Below are 18,372 nucleotides of genomic sequence, written 5' to 3'. Positions count from 1 at the left end.
TGGGATGGAATAAAGTCCAACTCTCACAACACTTAGGTATCTCTGAAATTGCCAGCTATTTAACAACACGGTCTGTTTCAAAAACGTGTCTAGACTTCACAGTGTCCCAGTTCATTAGTTAACAGAAAAAGTCCAGATTTCTGCACAGGACTATTTGTACTACTTCTCATTGTCTATGTTGTTTGACAAGTTTAATGTCTTTGTAAGGGACATGGTAAATCAGTTATTTTACCAAACAAACACTAGAACTAATGAAACCTGTAGCTGCATGTGACCCACAAGTTCCTGGACAAGCAAGCAACATCAGAGCTGTAAGAGCAACTTCAGCTATGAGCAAAACCATTCAGCAGAGAGGTGCTTGCACAAAAGGGCTGCTCAGGGCACAGGTGCATTCTCCTAGAAACACATTTTGACTTTTCATATTTGTCTATTCTTCTGCCAGATGCACCTTTGCTGAGTCCACCTGCATCACTCAGAGCTGTATTTCTCTTTGCAAAGTAAATTAATCCCATCCCTCTTGTGCAAGGACAACCAGAGTGATAATCTGATACCTGGGTCAGATCAAGAAATCTGTGCAGTACATAGAAGTTTGAAATAAAAGTATTGAATGACTTTTTTTTTTTAAATCTTGAAATTGAAAGCTTCTATTTAGAAAATAAGGTCATTTATGTCCTTCTGATAAGCTTCCAAAAAAGACAGTGGATTGTGGGGAATTTTTTAAGAAACAACTGACTGTGCATTAATGATATAGGATAGTCAGATGACATTGCACCACTTAGTTAAAAATGATATATAGCATTAAGTGAAACCATCTGTTCTGCCATGGCAGAATTATTTGCCATAACAGCAAATAATTTCCACAAAGGTGGGCACAAGGAAAACTTTTCATGTGAAACTACCTCCAGGATAATGGTTTTTTCTCACTATATCCCCTTACATTTTATACTCTTTTTGGGCTCCAATCCACCTCGTGGCTGCCCCCCTCAGCCTTGAAAGGCAGCGCTTTGCCCGTGCTGGCACATCCCTCCCGCGGCACTGCGTGCTGGTGCTGCGGAGCTGGGAGCAGCGCTGTTGAGAGGGCACATGGGAAGGGCGGATAGCGGTGACTGCCCTGCGCTGCCCTCCCCTGCACAACGCTGCTGATCAGTCCTGACAGGGGCCGGCACAGAGGGGACCGACTGCTGTGCAGCCACCTGAGCCTGCACGGCACGCTGGGCACCCGTGTCAGACACCCCTGCAGCCAGGCAGGGGCTGCACTTCACTCTGGGGTGCTAAAAGCAGGCTGACCCACACAGTGGGTACCTGGGGCCTTCACTGCATTGTTTTATAGCATAAGCTGTAGCATCTGTGTTGAAAGGAGGGCAGTGCTCAGTTCAGTATAAACATACTTCCTCTCTGCAAAATGTTGCCTTTTGTTTTAAAGAAGAAATGAGGATATGTTAAAAATATCAAGAATGCACCTGCCTTGATTCCCCACAAGCAGTCTTCTGTTCCATATACATAAAAGGTAAAATTGCCCCCAGTTCCTTAAGTCCTAAAGTGCTACAGGTATTTACACACTGACAAAGACTCCTATATGTTAACAAGAGATTTCAATAATGTAAGGAGCTGCACAGAGGTGGCTGGCAGAGAACAAAGAACACAGATGCAGAATAACAATCTAACACATGGGAATTTTACCACATACAGAAAAAATTACAAATGTTTTTAGCAAATGCTGAAGTGAAAGATTTGCCAGTAACAATGCCCTTTAACAGCAAATTATTTCCTCCTGAAAATGGATTCCCATTGCAACAGCTTCAAGTTAACTGTTTAACAATGCATGCAAAGCTAACTTGCAAATACTCATATTTGCTAACACCTAAATTCTATCAACGCAATTCAGCCTTTTCACAGAATCAATTAGGTTGGAAAAAACCTCCAAGATCAAGTCCAGCCCGTGACCAAACACCACTATGTCACCTAGAGCACAGTACCAAATGCAATGTCCAGCCTTTTCTTAAACATCTCCTAGGATGGTGACTCCACCACCTCCCTGGGCAGTCCATTTCTCTTTGTTGAATCTCATACTCTTGGTCTCTGCTGATCAATCCAGCTTATCCAGATCCCTCTGGGCATATTTTTAATATTTTCACTTGAATATGACAGGGAAAGTCATAACCATAAACTTAAGGTTTTATATATAAAAGTGAATTTGTTCTAGAGCTCCTAGACCAGATAAGAAACCTTTTAGATGTAATTTTAAACACTGAGTAATTTGTTTACTTTTCAGTACAGAGAGTCAGCACTTAGAGACTAATTCTTCTATAATGAGTACAAGAGTCTTTCGAGGCAGGACAAGGTCTACAAGGCCAACGTCTACAAATAGGTGTCCTTATGATGTACTTCAAATAACATTCCCTCCAACATCATTTAAGCAATGGTTCCAAAAAGGTAATTTCCTTACTCTGGTCCTCAAATAACGCGTGAAGTCTTTGTAAATTTTAATAACCAGCATTTCCGAGCCCGTCTCTACGCTGGGGCAGTAGGAGCGCCGGGCGCGGTTCGCGCAGCCCCGGGGGCGGGTGAGCGCCGCTCCTCGCCGGCCTCCTTTGCCTATGCCCGGCCCCGCTCCCGACTAATTAACCGTGTAGCTCTAATAACCGCGGGGAATAATTTTTAAAAAGGGCGATATTCGTGACTAACCGCCAGCGGGGTTTCCAGAGGTGCCGTTATTGATAAACGAGGAGCTCAGCGCTCCCCGCTCCTCTGCCAGGGCCGGGCGGGCCGGGGTTGCGGCCTCCGGCGCCGAGAGCTGGGCACGCACCGGCGCGTCCCGGGTGCTGCGATACACCGCATAGAAACCATTAAATACCTCTTTCCAGTCGTGTCGGAACCGGGTAAAGATCAGCGCTGGTGACATCTCTGTGTTCCTTTGCTTGGCATCACACGGCACCTGGAAACAGAGCCGGGATCTCGCTGCGCCAGCGCGGACATTGCGAGGCTGCCCTCACGGCCGGGCTCCATGAGCTCGCTGCTCCCTGAGCAGAGCCCGGGTGGCTGGGCCAGGGTGAGGGACAGGCAGACCTGCTGGTCAAAAGGCTACAGGAGCTCTCGGCCACTAATTAAGATTTATTAGAACCACTGGTGTGATCACAAAGCAAATTGCTGCTGTTTTGCAGAGGAAAGGGGTAACTGCTTCCACCTACGGCACTCCCTGGAGCTGGGCTACAGGTGCAGCCCGTAATTCACCCGCAGAGCACACGCGCTGGTTCTGAGGAGCTGCAGCCAAGTGTAGCATGATGTTTATTGAAGGTATTGATTCACACATTATATATATTAGGAACACATGACCACTTTAGGAAAGGTTATCAGAAATACAAATATATTAAGTCATGTCAGATGTAAACCACCATCTGGTGCGCTTTTGTACATGCTAAATGAAATTTTTTTCTAGATTTGTCCATAGGTATGGTTAGTAGCCCTCTTTCTTTTGGCAGAGTATTCTGTACAGACTGACCTGGCCCAGCACTGGCATTCGAAAATAGAAATCATATAGTGAAGTTTAGAAAAAAAAAAAAAAGGAAAGAAAAAGACATGTGAACCTCCTATCCTAAAGCTCTGTTAGAGTCTGGCAAGCTAAGCTGGAAGCTGATCTTATCCTTATGGCCAAAAGTAGAATGCAATGGAAGCCTCCTCCAAGAAGAGAAAATTTACAGCTTTTATTAGGTGTTACAGATAACCAGAGTATGCTTTAATAGTCACTGTATGGAGCAAAAGAGATATACAATTAATGTGAACATACTATATTACTGAACTAGTATTACCACAAAAATTAAAAAGACTTTACCAGACCAAATGACTGATTTGATCTGGTAATTGCAAGAGGGTTTTTTAATTTGTTTACAAATGTTCTTGTTATATATTCTGCAATTCTAGAGCTGAGGCACTACAGCACAGGCATCAAAAATCTCAACCAAATTCCCAGTTTTTATATATCCTATGACTAAAACTTCTTAAAAAATAATTTCCATACAACTTCAGTCTCAAATCTCTTAAGTCTTTTAAATTTGTCTTAAATCACTGGATATCAAAAACACTAACATATTTGCTCCTGAGGATAATTAGCCCCCAAATTATTTTTTTAAGTATACCTGAAATACATTGATAATTTACAAACACGCTTCAGGATTAAATGATTCATAAGTACACGAGTCTTTGGTAAATAATAACTACTCTGTTCTTCACTCAAATAAAAAACTTAATTATTTTTAAATCTAGAGTAACTGATTCCTTTAATAATTATTTCTCTAATGAATAAGGCTCACATGGCACAATGCTGAGTGGGATGAATGGCTGTATGTATCAAAACCCAAATGATGTTTTCAGGCTATAAATCCTGTAAATACTAGGTTCCTGCTCTGGCTCATTTTGGTTTTGTGCTGTTCAGCCAGCCTCAGGAATCTAGATCTGAATGAGAGCTTTCTAGTGAATTAGATTTCCAACATTTAAAAGTGTCAGCAATCTAGAAAATACTGTCCATTGCAAAGATACATTCTACAGTAGGTACTGGATTGCATGCTAAAAACTACAACAAACCAATTAGTTTAAGTTTTAAATAATACATTACAGCTGCAGTATTTCCTAAAAATGTCTGCTTTACCACTTAGGCAGTGTAACAGAAAAACTATGCACTATGCATGCGTGTGGAGCTGAGGATGACTGCTTGCTCCCAAAGGAAACCTAAAGGCACAGGACACAGGTAATGTGAATGAAAACCTGGAAACAAACATTGGCTTCCATTTCATTACAAGAATCCAATTAGGAAGTGAATGCCTAAACTGATATTTTACTGTTTGTGTACTAGATGCCTTCGCTTTGGCTAAAAGATACTATATCATGTCCCTTAAGAAAAATAGCAATATTAAATAGATCTTGTCATTTCAGAGGAGAAATAAAAATATGTCTGCTTTAGGTTTGGCTTATAGAGTTTTGGGGTTTATTTTAAACATATCCAAGAACTGATCAGATTATTTTTGATAACTGTTACAGTTTTACTGTTCTGCAAGAGTTTTCTAATGATCTGCTTTGTTAAAGGACATTTGAGACAATAAATAATATAGTTTACAATAAATAATTTTCAAGTCAAAGTATTGTACTTACAAAATAATATAATACTGTAATAGAATCTTCAAGAACAATTCCATTTTATATATTCTGCAGCAAAAATAACATTTCTAGTAGGAAGGAGTTACTTATAAACCTAGTAAGATCTACACATTCACATGTGTGTGTAAACAACTTAACAAGGTTTATTATGTTCCCAGAAAAGCTATGATTTTACAGTAGGTTTTCAGCTAAATTTTATTATAATATGATGGTAAGGAATATATAACAGTGCTTATGTTTAGCTCCATCACAAGTTAAAAAAAAAAAAAAAAGAAATTGAGTGCTATTATTTACAACAGCAATTTCCTTTTACTTCACAAGTGACTGTATCTGTGTGTGAACAAAATGTTAGGGCGAGGCGATCCAGATGGACTGCAGCTAAGTTTGGATGAGGATGGTTTCAGGATGAACAGTGAAGGTCTTGGCAATAAACACCTAGAAAGGATATGAAAAATACAGCAAAGTTTACAGACAAAGCAACATTGAACAGCAAAAGAACTAGTTGTTAATGTGCCAGACTTTATAATTGGTGTGTGCAGGAAACTCAGTACAGTAAATGCTATTTATGAAACACAGAGGGCAATAGGCACAAACTAACTCAGAAAAGGAATCTAAACTCTCTTGTATGAGGATCAAACATCTTTCCAGTTTTATGTTTCAAGCCATTAAATAAATAAACAATGGAATCCTGTGTAAACAACAGAATTCTGTTTAATTTAAACTGGGCAAAAAACCATCTTATAAAAAGTTGGATTGTAAAAAAAATCAAACTGATTAAACACCAAGATTTCCATCTCTAATGTTCTAAGACATGTTATCACTACTGTAGTAAAGGAAGAAATGATCCTACAACCTAGTAATTCAATTCACATCAGTGAATTGGATTTACTTTTTAAATTCAGGCAACTGTATAGCTTGTATTTAATCTAAAAATACAAACAGCAGTTTATCATATACCTAACACAAATTCTTAAATATTTTCATGCTGTAATTAACTAAAAGTTAATTATAGAAGTCAATTAAGTATGCAAAAATAACATCCATACTAAATCAGAGTTTCACAATTAATTATGACAATGTTAGGATGGATTAACACAACACATTGTATAAATTATTGCTTAAAAATTCTTGTGCAATTCTAGCGAATTATATAGATTAATGACAAATAAGTTAAAAGACTGGTCAGACTGATCCCATGGATAGAAACAGCAGCACTGTGTCAAGAGGAACAATCTATATGAGAAAGTGTACACATGTGCTTTGTTTAAGGTTGAGAAAAACCATATCACCAACATATTTTTAAAGAATTTGTGAAAAAATAAAGTCTGATTTGGAATGGGTTGTTGGTGAGCTTGACAGTTCACTGTATCACCAGACCAAGTCCTACCTTTGCTTGATGATACAGTAAAAAACTCCAGTACTCCCAGAGAATATGCCAGGTAATAGATAAGGTCATTTAGCAAGCTGTAAGGACCTAGTGGGAGATTTTATTTTTTTTTTCGTAACACAGGTTAATTTATGACTTTTTACACAGATTGATTTTAGCTAATTTTTTTAAGAGACTTTGGTATAGTTTTTGAGCAATCCTATCGTTTCATTTACTTAGTGGATTTAGAGTTAAGAGATAGAATTGAAAAGAAATTTGAGAAGTTATTAAAGAATTCTGTGGCAGTTTTCATTATCTTTTTATCTATCCCCGTACAAATAAATTTTCCCAGCTAAAGAGCTATCTATTTGTAAACTGTGAGACCTTTAATTTCACAAACATTTGTTTCTTAAACACAAACAAAATAAAAAATTTGTTTGTGCTCAGAAAAAACAAAATTCTTCAAATTAGATTTTATAAAGTCTTGAAAAAAATTACTTTCCATACATTTTTTACATTATACTGTAATATTTTCTTGCACCACACAATTTTATGGAGAATCAGGAAAACCATTATTAGTAGTAGAGATTCACTAAAAACAGAAACCTATGTGAAAAGTGAATTGGTATTGTGGTTCTCCCACTTCTAGAAAAGTAGTTCATTACAATTGTGGGCTGTAACAGACAAGAGAATTTATTTCACAAATTCAGAATATCATGGTTAACTGGCATATTGCTGTATTCATGTCTAGATGAAACATTTAACTGTAACTTTAATCAGAGTTGTCTTGACACTCCATTACTGATATTTAGGATATAGAGGGCTTAGATTCCTCCAGCCTATGAAATTCATTAATAACTTCCATTCAGCATCCAAAGAAATACAGAAACTGGAGATGAGAAAGTTCTCTTGGACCATCCCTTTCATTGCATTCCAAAGGCAAGCCTGTTAGTTGAGTACATTAGAGTAATCTGATCTGTTTGAATAGCTTGTGGTTGGTCATGATATAGAATTTTCTGCAGTATTAACTATAAAGGCAATAAAAACGTTGAGATTTTCTAGTCTTAGCTAATCCAAATGACTTTACCATACTCCTGCTATAACTCAGTAGCTGTTAATATTGAATATGATTGGTTTGTGGCTAACATACTTCTACTTTTGCTGTGATCAAACAAATTTAGTTTCTGGTTGGCTTTAAATTATGTTAGAGCGTCTTAAGATCCACATGTCAATAATGCATGGGTCCAGTGTATCAAATAACTAATCTGAGCTATATCAAGTAAGCAATTAAGTAATAAAATAAGTTTAATAGATAATATATCAAAAATTTGTTTTTCACATAATGCTTAAATCACAAAGCCCTTCTATGAAACAATATATGCAAGATATTTTTTATAAACAAAGCATTTGTAATTTTTATATGCAAAATAATTAAAATGGGATAGAATTTGGATCCTAAGTAATTTTAAACTGACATTTAATTCTCTGTTTATGACTGTTTAATTGCAAATTATTGACTGCCATAGTTGGAGCATTCTCAGTAATCCCTACACTGATAATATTATAACCCCTATTGTATCCAGTTGGGGAACTAAACCAGCCAATGGAGAATCAGGTAAGTGCCAAATAATTCTTTTACTATATGATGCTGTTTTGCAAGGTTTGAAAATATATTTATGCTCTGTAAAATGGAATAATAAAACTTTTGGTCTATAGATTTTGGAAATCAACTTTGCAAAACTGTGCAATACAGTAAATCAGATGGCACTTACCTGACCCTTGGCTGGAGCTGTGCCCCTATAGCAGCCCACTGCGAATGTGAAGCCAGAAGTATCTGACATGTTAGGATACCTCTAGGAATGCAAATCTGGAAACACTGACTTTGAGGGATCTGAGAATGGGAAGAAAGGAGATTTTCAGTTCACTTTCTGGAAAGCCTTTGCTGCAGCTAATTAGGCAGTAGGCAATCAAGAGTTTAATAAGTGTACAAGATGTACACAAGTTTACAGAAGTTTAATAAGACATACAAGATGTGTATGTCAAGTTTTCTTTTGGTAGTGCTTCATGACTGGGGTAGTGAGATTAGAATGACTGAAAGTCAGGATCAAGGGATATGCTGGGGAGTTTGGTAGGGTTTTTTCTTAAATACAGAGGGAACCAGACTTAGGCAAAAATTTAGTGGTAGCAATATGGAATAAAACCTGTTCCAATACTATCCTTTATAGATATAACTTGGGAGGAAAATATTCAAATTTATACCTTGCATCATCCCAGTGGTGGCTCATCCCAGTTGGGGATCCTCTTGCATCTGATGAATGTTTGTAAACTACCAGCAGGCAGTGTTTACAAAGCTGTACTATTCGCTGGCAACACTGGAGCTGCTCCGGAGTCAGAGCCTCTGAGCCTTTACTAAATGTGGTTTCCCAAGAGCTCCTATTATGGAAAAAGAAACAAATTCATGGTCTCTGTCACAAATTGCAATCTAAGAGCGTTATTGCTTTTTATCAGATTTAACAACTGAGGAACAAGAGAAAAAGCATGACCTTGCAGGAGAGGTACAGGAAAGGTTTATACTATTTAACACAAATACTGGCAGATGCTGAGTCCAAAACACAAAGTAAGAAATTAATCTTTATATGGGAAATGTCCACTGCCATTTTTCATTTGGTTTGTTCCCTGAAGTGTTTACAGAGCCATTACTTCAGTTTAGCACGTAAAGAGTTACGGTCACAAAATTGTATGTTTGTCTTACAACAGGAGTAACACAAAACACTTATTCTTTTTAACAGGCTACCTCCTGAATGAAATTATGATATTAAAGGAATTAATAAAAGTAATAAATTATTTCTAAATGTCCACACAGCATAATAATACTTTTATTTTAAGTACATGATACTAAGAAACAAGTATGAAATTAATTTACAGGAGATTAGTATGTGTACTGCTTCCTTATCCAAAAAATCATATGAAGAGAGTCTCTCAGTTTAGTGATCCAAATACTGCTTATTATTTCCTCTGGTCACATGGGTTGGTTATTTACACTTAAGTGCAACTTGCAGAGTATATCTATAGAAATATTCCTTTTGTTTTCTTATGAAGCCATTTTTCTTTGAGAAAAAAAAACCACCAAGGCCTACCACATCCATATAAACCAGGTGTGTTTCAGCACAGAAGACTACAATAAATAGTTCTTTGCATACATCTCATACATCTTGTTTGTGCAAAATTCTGACCACATTATACATCATTCAATCTGTTTTAAAAGGCAACGTGGTGCTTTTGAAGACTTTTTTTGGACAAAATTATTATCCAATTATTATCCAGTAGCACAGATGGTTTGTAAGCTTGAGCTTTTTTGTTTGTGTATGAAAGAAGCACTTCACAGAGTGAGGAAAATTTGCTGCATCTGGCTTCAACATAGCATCCAGGCTGATTTAGCCTTGCCCACAGAGAGCAGCAGTAGATTTCACAATGCCCATGTAGAAAGTTCATCCTTCAAACAACATCACAGAACCAGCAAGCTCACTCCTGCCTAGTAAGATTTTTTTAAACTGAGCTGCATTTCACTGTGAGGGTGGTGAGACACTGGCACAGGTTTCTCAGGGAGGCTGTGGATGCCTCAACCCTGACAGTGTTCAAAGCCAGGTTGGAAAATGCCTTGAGCAACCTGGTCTAGTGGGAGGTGTCTCTGTCCATGGCTGGGGGCTGGGACTAGATAATCTATAAGGTCCATTCCAACCCCTTAATATTGTATGACTCAATGATTCTATGATTAGGATGGAATTAAGACCATTTATGACTACAAGATGAGCTGTATGTATAGCTAACTGATTTGTCAGCCTGGCTCCTCTGTCTAGATGTATGTCCCAGCTGAAAACATTCAGTCCTACAGAATTTTCATTGCAAACATAGATGTCAATGATGCAAGCATTTTTCTTTAATTATTATTCATACAATTGGTTAAGTATTGTTTGTATACATCAAAACTTTAATTTCACAAACTGAATAATCATAGAATCATTTAGGTTGGAAATGAGCTCTTAAGATCAGTAAGTAATACTACTATTTTTCTTTAATATATTTTTCTCAATTGTTTTCTGTCTGGGAACTGTCCACATGTATTTTTATATAGAAATTAATCTCTTGTCTTCAGTCTTTCCTCATGAAGTCATGTTGGTAGGAAGTAGCAAGATGACAGTCCAAGTATTACATTCCTTCAACAGATTCACATTGCTACACATAATGATATTATAATTCACTCCATTCACTCAGAAATCCTGTAGAAGAAACTTTCCTGATAAATTCCTTAGGTTCTGGACTTTGTGATAACTTTTCTACAGTTAAGTGGCATTTTTTTCAGTGACAAATAATATATGGCCTGCTGCAACTGTGACTGATTATGAACTAATACTAGATAGCTACCCTCATAACAAAAGCTGCGATTTGGAAACATACACATGAATTTTAATGAACTTTCGTATAAATGTGCCTGTGCAACTTCCTTCGTGTGTTAGGCAGATCCAGTTTATTCTCCATTATACTGCTGTACTTGTGACTAAACTCTCCTTATGATCTGGAGCACAAATAGATACTGTGATTTCTGTTGATGGCAAGTCCATGTTTGACACAGTGGTCTGGCTTAAAAATCATGCACCATCCAGCAAGAGTTGACTTAAGGCTAAAATGTTTTGATTATATTTTTTCCTTAGATTATTAAATTTGTAAATACATAACTAAATGTTTGATTCCATTTCTGAAAAGGTTGGCTTTGATTGCTAGATTTAATTCTACTATATATCTTAACGTGCTTTTAAAACAAGTTCAATGTATTACATCATTCTTGTGAATGAAAATGAGCAACAAAGTACACCAGCATTGATTGTAATTGTGAAGTTATGAAGAAGAAGAAAAGAAAAATTGGCTTACCCTGAATTACAGAAACAGTTCCATAGGCCTTGGCCGTGGCTCCAAAGTAAGCGATTAAATAGACGGTTAAAAAGACGGTAGAGATGGAGATTTTCAATGTCTGGAGCTTTCCAGACATGCTGTAGAACTGCACGGACACTTGTCCTGACTATATCCAAAACCTAGGAAAGAGCATTCCAAGTAAATCAAAGACATTTTGCAAAATGTCCAAACCCAGCTGATGGCTGATGCCCATCATGCATACAGACAGCTATCCCTGTACATATGACTGCATACCTGTACATTCCTACAGAGGTCTGGGGTTCGTTTCTGTGCAGTCATCAGCTAACTTTTATTATATGTTCTTTCTGTTAGTAACATTTTGCAAAGCCAGATCAAAGCATTTTATTTTTATTACTGAAAAGTTTATTTCTGTTTTTTCAGTCTGTTCAATACTAGCTAGTTTAAATGACAGAAAGGGTAAAAGAAACAAAATTGACACAATTAAAGACTAGAAGCAACTTAATCAACCCAAGCACTGTATGTCTTCTTTTCCCACTCCCTTGTAAAATCTATTTTATAAAGAACTAAAATGTCCTGGAAAACTACAAACTGCCTTTGGTTTAATGTCTTTTTAAGCTCAGTGTTACCCTATATAAAACCATATTAGTGTACCTGGCAAGAGACAGTGGTGAAATCACTAAGAAAATAATCAGCAAGATATTTAAAATAGAAACATTTATCAGCACGCCATGGATTTATTACATATGGACTACATTTAAATGCAAGAGCATAAAGGCTGAGCTGCATTCAGTATAGTGCTAGACAGCTGCACATCCAACTTACCAGAGTCCTGGATACACCTTTGCACATCCCACTGAACTGGGGCAGGGAAAGAAGGTGGGATTCATAGTGCCTGCTTTTAAATATCTTAAATATTAAATAAATCTTAAATATTCTCTTAACTGAGTCCTCTATGTTCCCTTCATAATCCCTGGAGAGAATCAGACTCCAGAGTGTCTTGGATTCTGTCTACTTAGATACTATCAATAAGTCAGGGAATATTTTTATGACCAAAGTAGTATTTGGACCACATACTGACACTCTGAACAGTGTAAAATCTGTCCTATAAAAAAAGCCTACAGTGCATGTAAACTATCAACAAAAAAGCGAGTTAAATCCATGAAATTTCCTTTAAAGGAAACACCCTCTCTTCCTCTTTTGCATAACAGCATCTTCCAAAAAAACAATCACACTCAAGTGGGTGTTAAACAGATGGAGGTATTTGCTAATTTGGTATAAGATTTTATAAAATAGAAGGTACAATGCTTTCCCTGGAAACTTTCAGATACGTAAGACAAACCGATTCACGTAGTGAATCATGGTTCTCAAAAGGTGAAAGAGATTTAGTAGAACAGTAAATTATGGAAGAATGGTGTGGAATTGCAATTTTTAGATCCGATAAAAAAAAATGTTGTTTATAAATTGTGTGACAATGAAGGAAATAAAGCTTAAATATACAACATGCTTGCAATAGCACAAGGAAGCTCTTTAGTACACCTAATGGGCAGAAAATCTATAGATACCTAATAATGAGAGCCTTGATGAAATATGTTTTTTCCCATGTTATTTAAACTCTTTTTGAAGACCTGGGATTAGTCTGCATGCACAGGTCTTGCAGTAATTCCAGGTACATAATAGCCCAAAGTAAATACAATACTGTCCTCTCTGCTGGGAATCATTATGAATGCAGGTGTCAGTTGCACTAAAACTCACACCCATGGCCTACTCCCCCCAAAGAGTGAGATAGAGGGAGTAAGATATTAAAATCTAAGGGTGCTGATCTTTTTTAGTGATAGCAGGAGCTAAGCCCAGGTTTTGGACTGTCCCATGCCTGTGGGACAGGCTCAGACTTTCAGACACCTCCTTAGCAGCATCAGCCTTCATGCTTCCCAAGCCCTTTTCCTTGTGTCTCACCTGTCCAAGGCATTCCCACACACATGGCTGGTATCTGTGGCCAAACACACATCTGAAACAACTCAGTCCCTAAAGCACATAAGAATCAGCCCTGCATTTCTTTGTGGTTTTACACTGACAAATAGTATCTCCTTGTGTGAAAAAGAACAATACCACCCTGTATAGACTCTCTCACTAGTCCAAAAGACACAGGCTAAAAACAACAATGCCGGTGTAGAGCTTTTTCTTTTACTGTAGTACCTGGAGTTGAAGAAAACTAAGAACTGAACATCTTAGAGCAAGCCACAGGCTGCCAAGTACTCTGGAAAAAAAAATCTTTCTTGCTGTTTTTACTGTGCTGATATTGCCAATATGCCAGTGCAGGAAATGTGCTGGTTAGTTGTCCTTAATGTGCAAACATGGCAAAAAAAATCATCCATTTAAGAAAAGAGAAAAGGCATTGCACAAGGGCTGGAACTTCATGAAACCTACATCTTCATTTTTCTAACTTAATTTCCCTAGCTTGCCTTCATTTTTCTCTTTAATTTACATCATTTACTTTAACAAAACAAATTATCTAGGTATAACAGAACAAGATGTTATGAAAGGGCATATTCAAAACCCTCTGGTAACCATCAAAACACTTTTAAAGAACTTATGTAAAGTGATGCAACATGAAGCAGTCATAACTCCTCCCATACCAAAATCTCTTTTTATTGAAAGTCTTAGATCTTAAATTTTTTTTTTAACATGAATTGATTTAATTGGTTTATTCTCAGCTTACTTCTGAATGCCTCCTGTACCCATGCTGTAATGCAGAACATTACACACTAAGAATATAAGTTTAAGTTTAATTTTTCTATATCATGTTGAATAATTGTTAAGCAAATACAGCTGTCAGGTATGAACATTGTGCAATCTAATACATTGCCCAGGTATTTTCTCCTTGTGTGTTAGAATTTCCCAGTAAGTAAGAGTGAAGGGGACTGAGATTCCGTTTTGTATTTCACAAAGTTGCGAAAGGTACCTTTGAGACAGATTTCTTACTTGCATAAATATTCTCCACCTTGCTCATTTCTCCTTCACCCACCTCATTGGAATATAAAACATACTTCTTTCAAATCAACAAAAGACATTTGGCAGTCCTCAGCTGCAATGTCATTGTCAAAGTTAATCCGTTTTTATAAACTACCCTTCTAAGAATAACTATCTGATTGCTTGAAGGGATTGAGGTTAAAAGCAGTTTAAAAAAAAGGCAAATCATTTCCAGTGCAAGCAAAGATGAAGGGCTCACTGTGCTTCAGGAATTATAAGTCTCCTAAAGTTGTAAAAGATGTCCTCACAAGAAGAGCAAAAAGTCCACATTTCTGATTGTGCAGTTCTTGCAAGTAACAACCCGGCACATCAATCTCTGTCATCCTGACTTTGTACATGTGCCCTTGGTTTAACATGACTGCCAGTCAAATAAAGGGCAGAACCACCCTCTATTGGAGACTTTCTGAAATAACGCTTAAAGGAGAAAATTCTTTGCTTGGTAGGTCCATTTTTTATTCAGCATGATCTCTTCTAATACTGTGGGTCAAATACTTCAACAGACAAGTGCAGTATCACTACCTCTAATGCAGTTTTAATATGCCTGGTCTGAAACTGCTGACTGGTGTAGTCCTTATCAATCAAATCTGCCGAGTGAATACCCTTCTAAGAACATTAGCTAGAACTTAGGTATGCAAGCACTAATCATTCGTTTGCTTTTTTTTAGAAGACTAATTTTTTGAGAAATTGATTTTTAAATTATAATCCAGACCAATCATGTTTCTCCAAATATGGAGCATAATGTCCTTTAAGTGAATTAATGCATATCTATGTTAGTACCACTAGCCTATATTTTAGCATCTCAAGTCCCTCCCAGCTACTGCTAAACACCAGTAGAAACACTGCTATGCATCTACTTACTTTAGATGACCTTCTGAAAATGAAATGTCACTTACTTTTCGTTGCTTTGCTGAATCCAGTTTTACCAACCAATAGGATGACACTTTTGTTTTATGATACTTCCAATTATCCATAATCTGTGGTCATTGTAAAACACAAGTTAAAAAATACACATGAAAACAGCTGAAAGCTGGTCTTTCAATCACGAGCACTCCTAACCATTAAAAATGTGAGCATCTAAAAGACTGCTGAGAAATTTTCTCTAAAAGAAATAGCAAAATATTTGGAAATTTATGTGGGGCAACATTTGCAAAGATCTGTGTGATGCTTCAGTTTAATACCACCCTCTTTTCTACCTGATTCTGACAATCATACACTACAAAGCAGTTAGAAAGTTGTCTTGACTGACTCAGCTCAGATTTTTTGAGAGTAGTAAGTTCAAGAATGCATAACTGCTGATCTATTTAAATAGTGAGGGGTTTTGCTGCAAATGGGACATTGGACATACCTGGAAATCATCCTTTCTATAAATAATCATATATGAACTGCAACACTCTCACAAAATCTAAGTGCTCCCAAATTGCTCAAGCTGCAAACATACATTTTTATTCTTGTTTTATTATTTTATCTTTCTACTCTACTCCGGACCTTCAACAAGTTCTGTCTCGCCAGCACTCGTTTTCCTTCATGATGAACTCTTTCCCATCAGGAATTGGTTATGGCCAGATGAATTTTACACGAGCTGTGCCCCAGGAAGGTGTGGGGCTCCCCAGGCTGGCGCTGTGCAAGGAAGCAGCGCCACATTAGCGCTCGCAGCCGGCTCGCGCAGAGCCACGCGCTCGGGCATCAGGGACGGCGTCTCATGGAGCGTTCCAGCTCTGCTGCTGAGAAACCCAACCTGCTGCTGGTGAGTACTATCTTCCACCAGCACCAAATCAACCATCACTACAGAAGAATTCCTTCCCACTCCAATGTAGCAGCAGAGATTGCTAGAACATAATCAGCATCCTGGAAGCTCACAGAGCTCAGGACCTTTCTGACCAGATAATAAATCAGATGAATTTTAACAGATCAAGGACGGTGCTCACTACATCAGAGCACAGGTTAGTTTGAATCCCTTCAATTTTCCTTTTAAAATAACAAGAGAACATCCATCTTTATTTTTTTCTTTTCCATCCTGTCAGCTTCTTTGCATTAAATATTTACAAAGTATTTAGACACCATGCAATTTCTGCTTATATATCAAGTATTGGGATTTAATTGACCTTTATTTTGGCGTTGTTTCACATGTCTTTGATACCAAACTCCAAGGCTCAGGACAACATTAGATGTGAGAAAGGTGAATTTGGTAGACTACAAGAGCCAAAAAAGCACATGAGACTGGTGTTCTTTATGACCCCCAACCTCCATTCTGCCTGCAGCATACCATTCTGAGTTCTCTAGTATGCCTGCTTGAGAGCAAATTAAACAGGTCAGGGTCTGTTTTAACAAAATCAGATGAAATATGAATTGTAACATTCTTCTTGGCTTACTTAAAAGTTTGAACTCTCTCTACAATGAAAAACTGAATTTTCCTAACCCTCCTGATTATTTCTCACATATTTTATAAGGACACAGGAATGTTTTCAGTGCTGTGCTTTTAAGGTCAGAAAGGATGCAAAGCTCCAAGCTTTCAAATTCTTTTGAGTTATCCTGAGTTCTGGAAGTTTTAAGGCCACAGGAGCTAATGAATCATAGATTGAGCTTTTTACTTTCCTTCATTTCAGTAGCCTAAACAATGTCTAGCCTGTTCTTCTTTCTTATTTATAGATACTTACATCTTCTATAATTAATTCAGATTCTTCATTTGTTTTTCCTGGGAACCTTACTTTCAAGTCATTGATACGGAGAAGAGTCTCTTTTGTCAAAGCAACTTCTTGCTCTTTTGTTTTCTGTTGCAGCAAAGACTCACTCTAAAAGCCAACACAAAGCAGAGGAAAACATTTTAAGCATGCCATTAAATCACATTACAAAGATGTTTGCTCAACAAAAAAAATTCTAGAGTGACATAAAATATATTATTAAAGTGCATAGACGTATTATCTAATACAGAACTAATATATATCACATACATTAATGCATCACCATTACTGAGAGTTGTCAAGAAATCCAAGAAAAACAGTTAAAATGTTAGTTTGTTTAAAACAGAATAAACAAACATATATTCCATATTTATGGTGCCACAATTTAAAGTATAAATTTGAAATTGAGATAACAGACCTTGAATTTAAATTCAACATAATAAAAATATTAGTCATAAAAAGCATCCTTTCAGTGCATCACTTAACAATTTAACATAAACAGGCAATATATCACAGGGCCAACATTTCAGGAAGCATTAAAAAGGCCACTTCTCTCCTGCTTTAGTCAGTAAGGGGTCTGACAGGGCCTCCAGTTGTCCAGAGTTTTGTTTAAAGTACCAATGGTTTTTACACCAACACTGATCTGAACCCCTGCAGGGTTGGCAGAAGACCATCTCTGGAGGATTTGGGGCTCTACTTAAAAACATGACACACTAGTTAGAAGTGTTTCTGATCCTCTTTCTTTCACATACTTTTTGCATTTTCACATTTGCAAAACCAAGTCAGTCTAATTTTAGGATTTTTCAAGAGTAAAATTCAAAATTTTTAGGCACTTTTAATCTTTGTATTCTGTAACAACTACAATACTTAAGGATATCTTTAATTAAGTGAGTGATAAATATTTTCAAGCACAAAAAAAAAATACTCTGGTATTTGATACATGTTAATATGGCTGAAATAATAAGATAGCAAATAATTTGAAATCCACTTATGCTTCTAACTCCTATAAGAATATGTCTGTAATTCCCAACTGTAAATGATTTATTATAAATTTAGTTTCCCTACGTTTAGAACATTTGGATCTCAGCAGACTCCAAAAATGGCAGTGTACTGCTCTTTTCTTGCCCAAAGAACAGATAAACTACCACTTTATCATGCACAAATGATTTCTTCTTAGTAAGTCACGGTTTATCAATTTTAATGTTATTCTAGCAGTAATATATA

General features: G+C 36.9%; 1 protein-coding gene across 6 annotated transcripts in view; it reads right to left on the bottom strand.

The window, feature by feature from the left end:
• Positions 1-3,262: 3,262 nt before the first annotated feature.
• The window catches only part of TTLL7 (tubulin tyrosine ligase like 7), a 64,522-nt gene continuing 49,412 nt past the window's right edge, over positions 3,263-18,372 (bottom strand). For 4 of the 6 annotated variants that reach the window (XM_071436402.1, XM_071436401.1, XM_071436404.1 and 1 more), the window contains 5 exons: positions 17,125-17,259; positions 15,364-15,444; positions 11,441-11,601; positions 8,774-8,947; positions 3,263-5,583 (listed from right to left, as the gene is read on the bottom strand). In XM_071436402.1, coding sequence (XP_071292503.1) covers positions 5,463-5,583; positions 8,774-8,947; positions 11,441-11,601; positions 15,364-15,444; positions 17,125-17,259 — 672 coding nt within the window. In that variant the 3' untranslated portion in view covers positions 3,263-5,462. Of the gene's footprint in view, positions 5,584-8,286; positions 8,406-8,773; positions 8,948-11,440; positions 11,602-15,363; positions 15,445-17,124; positions 17,260-18,372 lie in introns of all 6 variants that reach the window. The other 2 variants (XR_011680618.1, XM_071436406.1) reach the window with 2 other exon arrangements.

Source organism: Agelaius tricolor, unplaced genomic scaffold (assembly GCF_023055355.1).
Source record: "Agelaius tricolor isolate 1412-34295 unplaced genomic scaffold, bAgeTri1.0.p SCAF_11, whole genome shotgun sequence".
NCBI classification, from domain to species: Eukaryota; Metazoa; Chordata; class Aves; order Passeriformes; family Icteridae; genus Agelaius; species Agelaius tricolor.
The sequence above is the reverse complement of the archived record's forward strand: the minus strand, read 5'-3'. Positions and strand labels throughout refer to the sequence as shown.